The following is an 11,064-nucleotide window of genomic DNA, read 5'->3' on the forward strand; positions in this document are numbered from 1 at the left end:
AACTTTATGTAAGGTTCATGAAAAATTGCTCTGATTTGTTACACAGGCGAGGCCTGATTTCCAGACCGAAAGAACTGGTCCATCCTTTGTGTGAGGGTGCAAGGAGAGAAGATTAAAGGTTCCCTCTGGCCTTGTCATACTCACCCACAGATTATTGTCTGCACAAGCTGAATTGGTTGCAGTAGCACTCTGGAGCACAAGGACTGCTGGAGTTTTGTGCCACTGTTGAGTTTAGATGTAGGACTTCATGCCTCCCAACTGGCCCTCTGCAGTGCACGGTGGGTGGACACATGCTACATACTGATTGAGGGTGGCACAGCAACCGCACTCCCTTTTAGCTTCTAGAGGCATTGTGCCTTGCCAGGGAACAATCTGCCCTATGTAGCTCCACACTGTCCCTTACTCTTGCTCCCAACCATTTTAACCCAAAGGCTATACAGTGGAGTCGCATCATAGGCGCATTTAACTTACGCGATTTTAATTATACGTGCTCGGCGAAACAAAACAAAAAAGAGAAAAATAACAATTTAAATACTGTACTTGTAGTGCGGGCGATTCCGCCCGCCATTCCACTCAATGAGCGTTTGACTATATGCGATTTTCACCTTACGCGCTGACTTCAGAACCTAACCCCCGCGTAAGATGCGACTCCCCGGTACATACAGGTGCCTACCTACATATGCAAAAATGAGGATCATTAACATGAATTATACAGTGCCGTAGTTGTGCATGACACGTCACAGATGAGAAAGAGGTATGGTCTGAATCCAATGTGCTTTCAATCTAAGGTCTTGACCCTGCAGACAGTGACATGTGTGCTTAATGTCTGGGATTGGGTGCATGCAAAAACCTTGATTTGCATGGGCCTATGTGGTAGTGCATGTCTAAAGCAGGGCTCACATTCATGGAGACTTTATCTGAACATTAGGCCTAGAGATTTTTCTCCTCCCTTCAATATCAAGCCTGCTTGCTTGGCTTCTTTTCATCTTCTGACATATATGAATCAGACAAGGAACATTCCACTTTCCACTTACGTTTCTCAGTTCAAACATGTTTCCCTTTATATTATGCCAAGGAATAAGAGTCCAATCATGTTCTAAAGCCTTGTTTGCTTGTTTGGAGATGCCCTTGAGACTTCAGCTGCTACCCAAATAAAAATTTCATAAGGATTTATAATACACAGGATTAGAACATACAGTATTCAGAGATGAACACATAATGACACTAAGCCATTACAGCCTGTCACGTCTATGATCAGCATACTAAGACATTTCTAAGAAGGCCTTAAAATATAAGGCTGTTCTGACTCCAAAGGTGTCCTCCCTCCAGGGTCATAATCCACATTTTAAAAAGTGTCGGAATATGCCTTTATGTTACAGACGATGAGCAGCTCTGGAAAAGTTCTTAAAAACTCGCTGACACCATATAGTACATCTTGAGTCAACTCTCGTCCAACAATTCTTGGACATATTTATATAATGGTAAAAGTAAATTCCAGTACAAAGATTACGTTTAATCTTTAGGCAATTCAACTTGTCAAAGAAAGAAATTGAAAGCTAAAGGTTAATATACTCCAGACTTAACATCCTCTTTCATCTAAGGTATTGCAAGAATTTTACAGCCTGATTTCCAAATTTCAAGAGGCTTTGGAACAAATCCTCAGTGGGGTTGACGTTACCAGGGACATTTGGGGATTGAGGGCCTGGTCCAAAGGCCACTGAAGTCCATGAGCGTCTTTCTACTGATTCTTCTGGGCTTTTGATTAACTGTGTAATGATTTTCTCCCATGCTCACCTGTCATCCTTCTCCCATGTGCCCCGGGGGTTCCTAGTCAGTCATACCTCCAACTTCTCCCCCCACCTAGTCCCTCCTGAAAACACATGTCCATGTTTTCTGCAAACCCTACACCTCCCCTTTGTGAAGTGTTCAAATAATGAAACCCTCTATGGAACTTATGAGATGTATGGCACCATGATCGCTCAGTCATGTTTTTATAGCTGTCCATATGTGGTTTCTTGCACCATCCTCTAAAGCATCTTGTACTGACTGCTGTCCAAGACAGGACATTGGACTGGATGAACCACTGGTGTGACCTAGTATGTAATTTCCTGGATGTTGTTGCAACCCAGCCCTCATCCTCCCAATTCATTTAGATCGTAAGCTCTTCTGTAAGGGCACTTGTCTTTGTAAAGTGTGCACTGTTGGTGTTGTTATAAATAATAATAATCACTATTATTAACAATGGGAGTGGCAGGGCCCTGAATATCAAGTTAAGATACTCCCCGTAGTCTTTTGCAACACCAACAGGAAGAGATAAAGGACAGAGTGCAAGCATTAAGTCTGAACTTCCTTTCTTTTGACAGTGTCTGACATACAATATTCCATGTACTTATGCTGCCGATATATGAGAGAGGTGGGACTGAACTAAAACTTGCGATGTGATAATATCTGAATAAGGGAAAGTTCAAATCCAGATCTAGATTTCAACTTTGTAAATCAGACCTAAGTTTAACATAAACACTTCCACCTCACTAGCAGATAATAGTCTGCACAACCTAGATCGGGGTAGGCAACCTATGGCACGTGTGCCAAAGGCGGCACACGAGCTGATTTTCAGTGGCGCTCACACTGCCCGGGTCCTGGCCACTGATCCGGGGGGCTCTGCATTTTAATTTAATTTTAAATGAAGCTTCTTAAACATTTTAAAAACCTTATTTACTTTGCATACAACAATAGTTTAGTTATATATTATAGACTTATAGAAAGAGACCTTCTAAAAAACGTTAAAATGTATTACCGGCACGCGAAACCTTAAATTAGAGTGAATAAATGAAGACTCGGCACATCACTTCTGAAAGGTTGCCGACCCCTGACCTAGATGCTTGTTTCCACACAAACTGTAATAAGGAACAAATTTCAAAACAAACTCAAGCCTCAATCACTTCTTAACTTGTTCTTGCTCAGCCACTGCTGCTGACTCATTTTTAAAGGCCTTCAAGATGATAAAAGCAGTTTTAAAAGGTGGAGAGATCTGTTAAAACATCCAAAGTCTTTGTTGTACATTTTAAGTTCTTCCTCTCCCCCTTTCCCCCAGCCCCATTCAGGCCAGTAAATTTAATCAATCTGCTGATTCTTGGCAGATTCATTGTTTTCTTATAAAGTAAATCAGTGGCGCTACATTTCATCATGTTTTTCACACATTCTTTCCTTGCCTTTTGACAAGATATTTATCATTTTACTGAGAGCCAGGATCTAGGTTCAGTATTCATAGCACTCTCTTTTATTTTGCTGTTTAGCCAATGTCTACCTTCGTTAATTGTACCATTTATCTACCACATCAGTAATTTTGTGCTCTAGCTTTCTAATGATTGCCTGCACAAATTGAATGCATCATAGGCTTTAGAAATGAACTGAATCAGGTAATGTTCCCAAGGCCTTTCAACCAGGGAATTAAAAAAAAAAAAACCACACAGAAGCCTGTTTTGCTCACATGCAAGCCAATGGCAAAACTCCTGCTGACTTTAATGGGAGCAGGATCAGGCCCACAGCTACTGAACGGATGCATCTAACTGCTCTATGCCATACAGTGCTTCTAGTTAAACTGCTCATGCTGCTGTTGTGATTATGCACATGCATAAATGTGCAGGAGAATGGCTAATTACAGTAATTTGTACGGGCCATTATGGCAATTCTCAATGCAAAGCAGGTGTGCCGTTCTGCATGCATATGTGCATCCACCTTTTCTGAAAATTGGGTTTCAATATTCAATAGAAAATATTAGTGTTTAGGCTCCTGTCTTGCTCCCTTTTAAGTCATCAAAAGTTTTGCTTTGGATTACATGAGAACAGGATCAGGCCCTTTGCACTGAACAAAATAAATAGCAAACACATACTGATAGGCAAGGCTTTGAATATATACTTGGCTTAAAGCTATTCTTAACCCTGTCCTTTTCAAGGCCACCTCTGGGTGTCACTGTGGGAACTAGATGTAATGTTCATATTCAATTTTCCATAGTGGCATCATCAATGGATTTGTTCCATTTAAACTTTAACCTCAAGGAAATGTCACCTTGATGCTCTCTGCTCTTGTGAACTAAGCAGTAATTGCTTCTCTCACCATTTTCATTTTAAGGTAACTGGATGGGTTACAGACTCTTGCAAGCAGTTTTGATTGATCCAGAGCTGTCTATTTGGACATGACACTTTCCAATTAATAATAAAATTAAGCAGATACATCTGACTTGGCTAAGAAGGCAGTTTTGCTACAGTTCAGGTTGCAAACAGTATCAAAGCCTGCATATCAAAACCACATAAGCCTATTAAAACCTATACATAACATATCAAAATATTAGAAAACCTGCTGTAGATAAGATTCCTTGCACTAAAAGGACTGGATAAGCTAACAGGTCTTTTCCATCTAACTTCTAGGATTCTATATATTTAATTGCACTGAATGTCAAAAGAAAATGATGATTCTCAGGCACTATGAAGATTTCAATGTGTTTTACACTTTTAACCTGGTTGTCATCTTCATAGCTGCCTTTCAAAACCAAACCACCAAAGGAACCATGCAAATTAATTTGGCAAATGTGCAGAATCATGTGAAACAATGCAGTGATCATTCATGTGTCCTTTGATAATACATGTCAGATTTTATTCATCCATTCAAAAGCTTTGGAGTCCTTATTGCTTCTACGCACAAAAAGTGAAAAGTGGACAGGTGTTAATATAATTAAAAAAAAAAAAAAAGCCCTAAGAATTTGCAGTGTAAAACAAAACATACTGCACTCTACAAATATTAATAATATAAAATAAGGTTCTTTCTTTCTTCAAACCTTGCTATAACCCTGTTACCAGAGGAACAATCATGGCTTGGTTGCCAGTGGTTTGGGCCGGATCCTACCATCTTGGTGCAGGCAACCCTCCAACTGTAGTCAGGAGTGGGCCCCCTGATTTTTATAAGCTCACTTTAAAGGGCTAGCTTGAGTTCATTTCTAGGAACTGATCTTTACCTATTTTTCAGACAGAATCTGCACTTCTTTGGTTAAGGAACATTGTCTAATGAGATGCATTGTTTAGTATTTTTGTATATCCAAATTGCAAGGCATCGTTGGTGTAAATTACTCTTATTTAGAATTTTATTGCAGCAACATCTTGAGCCCCAAGCTCATTGTGCAAAACACTGTACAAGCATATAACAGAATATCCCATATGCAATACATAATATAATAAATATGGTTTCGTGCATCTGTAGCCCTTTTCCCCAGAGGATCTCAAAGCTCTAGCAAACCTTTAATTAATTAAAGCCTTTCACGACATCTGTAAGACATATAAAGTGAAATCAAGGCCCCAGTGAAGTCAATGGCAAAATTTCTATTGGCTTCATTGGGGCTGGGATTTTTCACTCATAATTTTTATAATCATTTTGCTGATAGGTAACTGAGGCAGAGAGATATTAAGCAACATGCCCAAGAGTACAGAGCAAGTCAGTGGTTGGGACAGAAGTAAACTCTAATATTTCTGATCCTCATTCCCCTCCTTCAATCACTAGCCAACACACTCTCTATGACAACCTGAGAAAGACGATGTAATAAAATCTATTTGATAAGCATTACATTATGGTCACATCTGAGCATGCTGCAAGCCATGGTTTTCCTCTGCATAAGCAACATACACTATATTTAGATCTTGGAGAAAAATATATAGTTCAGTAAATTGTGAAGCGATACTATTCAGCAGTGCAGTATATTCAGCAGTGGCCACTTTAGTCCAAATGCATTTTGAGAGATGCATGGTGCTCTTACAGCAAATCAAAACATGGCTGGTCAAGTGTTTCAGATGCAAAATCTTAAAGGACCTGGGGTTAAGCAAAATTGTTGCCCTGAAGCTGTGCAAGGTGATAGATCACGGAAGTGATACCACCACTCTCTAGGGTATGGAAGGGGTAGGAGGGGACCCAGCTGATATTTCTCGTCCATCTCCTGATGGATAAGTGAGGAGTGCCTTTAAAATCAACATAGTAAGGAGCTGTCCCCACTCCCCAATCCAATTGCAAGATGAATATTCTGTACATCATTCCTGACTGAGTGAGTGGGTCAGGAAAGGGGATTGTTGTTCCCCGCAAAGACAAGGCAGTGAAAATCACTTAGAACTTGTTCCACTGTAAATTATTCTTGTTATCCCGAGGCCTAGACTGCAGGAAGATGAAAAGCATTCGGTATTATCTAAAGAGAGTGACTGCTATTTCTATTATGTTAGGTGTTATCTAAAGAGGGCATATATACGGCACGATTCTCAAACCTGGGCTCCTTAATAAAGCATCTCAATCCAGAGGTGGGGCAGAAAACCAGCACACATGCTCATACAAATGGCATTTATTTATGCACTTTACAGTCAATTTGATCATTCACTACATTGGTCTGGACATCCTGTTAAGGCAGCATGGTTTGAAAATTGCTCTCTTTGGGTGAAATTTCCCTCTACGCAGAGCACAAGGCCTAAGCACCATTTAAGTTCCACTTAAAGCTTTGGTGTGTCTCTCTGCATAAAGTTGAATTTCATCCACGTAGCATTCCCCAAATCCTGGCTCCTGCTATCTTGACTAACTAAATCAATCCCTCCTTTCTGATCAAGAATCCCACTTAATCCTAGTACTGTTCAGAGAAAACTATGGTTCATAGGATGGAAAATGTAACAGTGATGCTGATTTACTGGGGCAAAATTCCCATTAAAGCCAATGGAAGTTTTTACTGAATAAGATTTCAGGGTCAAAGCCCAGCGACCTAATCCGGTAGTGGAAATACAGATTATCAGCAGTTTTGTAGAGCTTCTACTATTTCATCATTGTGAAAAGGTGAAGAGTACTTAGTAAGTTGGTGTTTAATAGAAATTGCCTAATTTTTTATGTGCCTAAAACAACTGGACAATTATCAACCACCAGAAATAAAATTACATTAACCGGTTTAGAATGTCAGGACCCTGTTTTGTTTTCTTTCGTTGGTAACTATAAAGCCATATTCAAGAGCACCTAAACCTATCATTAATCGACCCCATAGCAAATATTTCCATGTGTTCCAGATCATTAAATGTACTGAATGGTCAACATAGTATCATCTCAATCATGGGTTTATAAACAGAACAAACAGAGTCGGACTATGGACCCCATCCTGCTACCCTGATGCTTGTTTCACTGTCTTTTGAAATCAGTGTAGATCTGGATGTACAAACACTGCAGCTCCGGGCCTTAAAGCTATAGCAGTACTGGAGCACAATGCAGATTGGCAAGAGCTATAGAGACACTGCGCTTTGTTGCTTCATTCTTTAAACACCTTCTGCAGGTGAAGATGTTGCTCTTCATCCCACCCACCCACCCCCTCAGGATATTTTTTAAACACCAAACTCTTTGTTGAGAAAATTCAAATAAAAAAAATCAGACTTTTGAAAAATTCAACTTGTTTTTTTACGGTTGAATGAGCAGTATTCAACCGTGTTGTAACTGTACCTCGGTAGTCAATAGGTTTACCTCAGGGATGAATCTGGTCTAATATGCTTTGCAGCTAGAATCTTGCTAGCATCCACAGCAATACAAACGGCTTCTCAAATATTCATGCAACACAGAACTGGCAAGATATATTTATGAAGCCTCTTTTATATTTAACAAGGAAAATAAGTGCAGACTAATGTAGCCAGGAAGCAATGTTTTAGGAACATCAAGTATAAGTAATGGAAAATACTCATTAATATTAAAACAACAATGAGGTCTTGAATAAGTAAATAGTCATAAAAAACATATGTATCTGAACCTACCAACACTGGTTATCTTCTGGGAGACCAGGTCTTGTAGCAAAGCCTCAATTGCAGGATTGTGTCTGGAATACAACTCATATCGATTAATACCAATGTGGAATTTTAACCAGTTTGGGTAGGAATCTACAGATGTTTCTGAGGTGGGTAAAAATTCTTCATCTTCATTACCTTCATTTTGCCTATCACAAAAAAAGGAGAGAGAGAGAGAAGTATTATTATTTTTTATCTGCCGGTTCTCCACAAAGCAACTTAAAAGAGGGCTTCAAAATGCAATGATGTGAAAAGCAAACAACATAGATGTGAGAGAAGGGTTTCAATTTGTCCCTGACGTGGATTAAAGGCCTGCTTCCACTTCCAGTGAAGCCATTGGGAGCTTTGCCATTGACCTCAATGAGAGCAGAGTTGTGACCTAAATTATTAGTGCTTGATCCAAAGACCATTAAAGTCAGTGGCAAACCTCCCATTGACTCCAATAGACATTAGATCAGACTTGGTGTTATATTGTACTGTTCTAAAACTCCAAAAGAGTGTTGGTTGAATTCGAGGTAGATGCAGTATATTTTATTTTTTAATCCAGGGTACAATGTTAAAAAAAAACCAACCCAGTGTTGTTTTTATTTATTGTAGAGTTGTTGAAAACAACTTGAACAAGTTTGAGACAAAAATATAAAGGTTATCCCAAATCTTTATTTAACAACGAACATGTCCTGAAATTATTTGATAATTGCGTTGTTACATGCAGATATTATACTTCATATTCCTTTTTTGATCTTATTATTCCAAGGGGATCAAAGAAAGTGAAATGACTTTTGACTACTTCCTAAATGCAAATTCTATTTCCCATGTCTGCAAGAAAGCTTGCTTAGCTTTAAGCTATTGTCATAGCAAAGAATGTTATGAATTAATGTTAACTGCTAGATTTGTTTTTAATTATTTAAACCTTGGGAGCAATAACAAGCAGAGCAGTAGTTATATTGGAGATCACATTGCTATCACATGTCTTGATTGAAGGGGTCAATTGTACCTTTAGCCATCTCTAGAGTATATTCCATACATTATTGTCATATGCTGGTGACAGAGATTTTCCAGAGAAATTGGAAGTTTTCTAAGCTAGTGTGCTTTAAGTTTGATTTTAATTATGATACATTGAGGGCCTTTGTGATTCATATAAACTTGAGGTTGGAAATGAAAACATTTACACTATATTGTTAAAGATTCAGATCCAGGCTGGTTGCCACACTGCTTGTCAGAGCTTTTGCCTGGTACAATAAAGCCGTTTAAACATTACAGAGTCACTGTGTTTGAAAGAGGGTGCTGTTGTATTAGAGACATGCCTTTTGATTGTTCAGCCATTCAAGTTTCTAAGCATTTCTTTTATATCATTGGGGCAGAGAATTTATAGATGAAACCAAATGCATTAAAAGTTAAAAGACAGAAGCACTGGGCTTTAGAATGTCAAAAAATAATTCAGAGCAGAAAATGTTGTGTCACAAGTCAGATCCTGAAGGTTGAAATCCCATTTATATCTGTATATTATGGACAGTTTTATGTCCTTTGAAGTCAATCTCTCTGCTTCTGAGAGAAGTTAATATTTTACTGCTCTGTCTTGTGTTCTTTATTTTGTTAGTTTGGGGGGGATATAACCAGCCTGCTTTAAACATGTTATTTTCTTATCCCATTTGTGACACCTGAATTATATCTCTGAAGCTTTCATGTAATCTGAAATAGCTGCTACTCCAGTCTTGTAAATGACCTGTTAGAACCTATATTTCTTTACAGACACAAAACAAATATTAATTTTATTTCCAGCTACTGGCTTTGACATATTTTGAAACCTACAACATAACACCGCAAATAGTCTCCGTTTTCTACTTATAATGCTATTTCTACCCTCCTCAGGGTTTTAATAAGAAACGATGGTGCTTCTTAAATTATATGTAATAAATGTGGTCTATTTTTTTTTTAAAGTACTCAGTAGTCTTAACATACATATCAGCTACTGTACTGCAGCTGCTTTTGTCACTTATAATTTTGCATCCAGGCAGAGCTTTTTGACACTGGAATGTAAGCGAACTGCATTGCCATTTCAAACCCTGTGTGCAAGAAGCAGTGACTCTGTTTCCTTCACACACCCAGTATATTTTTAAGGTATTGTAATTGAAAGGAAGAGCCCAGATCCACTTGCCACACCAGTGGCTGTTGCATCAGTAGCTTTACTCTGAGCAAAGTGAGAAGTTACCTCTCACCAACCCAAGGCAGGATCATACCATCCCCAGTCTCAGGGTAATGCCACATGAACCTAACCCCAATACTCTGCTGCTGGGGAGAAACCATGCTCTGCAGCGCTGCATACAATGCTGAGACTTTAGCCTTGCTGTTGCTAGCCTCGGGGCCTGATCCTGCGCCCAGTGAAGCCGATGGCTTTACATCCCCTTTGCTTTCAATGACAGCCCGCTGGGGACCCACCGCGTCGAGTCCCTCCAGCCCCAGCCCCGCTCTACTCACCAGTCCTGGTTCTCGGCCGCTTTCGGGTTAAATCGGATGTCGCTATTGACGTTAAACAAGACATCCTCCTCGGCCAGCTCCGGGGTGGCGATTTTGTAGAGGGGCTGCTCGAAGAGAGCCGCGAGTTTGGAGTACCCCATTCCCACGGGCTGGGCGTTTATACTCCCATCTTGGATGAGCGGCTTATGCCCCAGATCCCGGCTTATGCCATTTTGTTCCAGCCTCTTAAAAGCTTCGGCTTTCTCCGAGGTCTTCTCCAGCGAGTGGGAGGTGAGGTTGGAGCTGGGATCGCTGCTGAAATCCTGCAGGATCCGCAGCGTGTGCTTGTTAGGCCAGCCCGGATCCGAGCCGCCCTTAGTCCGCTGCTTCCCCCAGCCCTGAGCCTCCTCGCCAGGGGGGTGAGAACACGAGCAGCCCGTCTGGCCCTCGGTCCTCGCAGCTCGCTTCTCCAGCTTTGGTAACAGATCGATCATGATATGCATCGTGCAAGCGATCAGAAACACCATCAGGATCAGCACCCTGAATTTTCGGACTAAAATCATCTTCATGGTCAAGGGTCCTCCTAGGAAATGATAAGGGAGGGGGTAATTTAAATATTTAAAGGAGCTCTTTCACAGAAAAAGCTTGTTTGTTTGTTTTTGAGCGGAGAGAGAACAAACGCCAACAATCAAGTGCATAAAGTTATCTCCATCGGCTGATCGAAATAAATATTCTCAAAGCAGTCTCGTCTGAGTCTCATCAAGTACTGAGCAAA

General features: G+C 40.1%; 1 protein-coding gene across 1 annotated transcript in view; it reads right to left on the minus strand.

The window, feature by feature from the left end:
• The window catches only part of FAM20C (FAM20C golgi associated secretory pathway kinase), an 83,376-nt gene extending 72,518 nt beyond the window's left edge, over positions 1–10,858 (minus strand). The window contains exons 1-2 of the mRNA XM_065412385.1: positions 10,311–10,858; positions 7,806–7,984 (exon numbers count right to left, since the gene is read on the minus strand). Of these exons, the coding sequence (XP_065268457.1) occupies positions 7,806–7,984; positions 10,311–10,858 (727 nt within the window). The remainder of the gene's footprint in view (positions 1–7,805; positions 7,985–10,310) is intronic.
• Between the last annotated feature and the right edge of the window lie 206 nt (positions 10,859–11,064).

Source organism: Emys orbicularis, chromosome 10, assembly GCF_028017835.1.
Source record: "Emys orbicularis isolate rEmyOrb1 chromosome 10, rEmyOrb1.hap1, whole genome shotgun sequence".
Taxonomy (NCBI): domain Eukaryota; kingdom Metazoa; phylum Chordata; order Testudines; family Emydidae; genus Emys; species Emys orbicularis.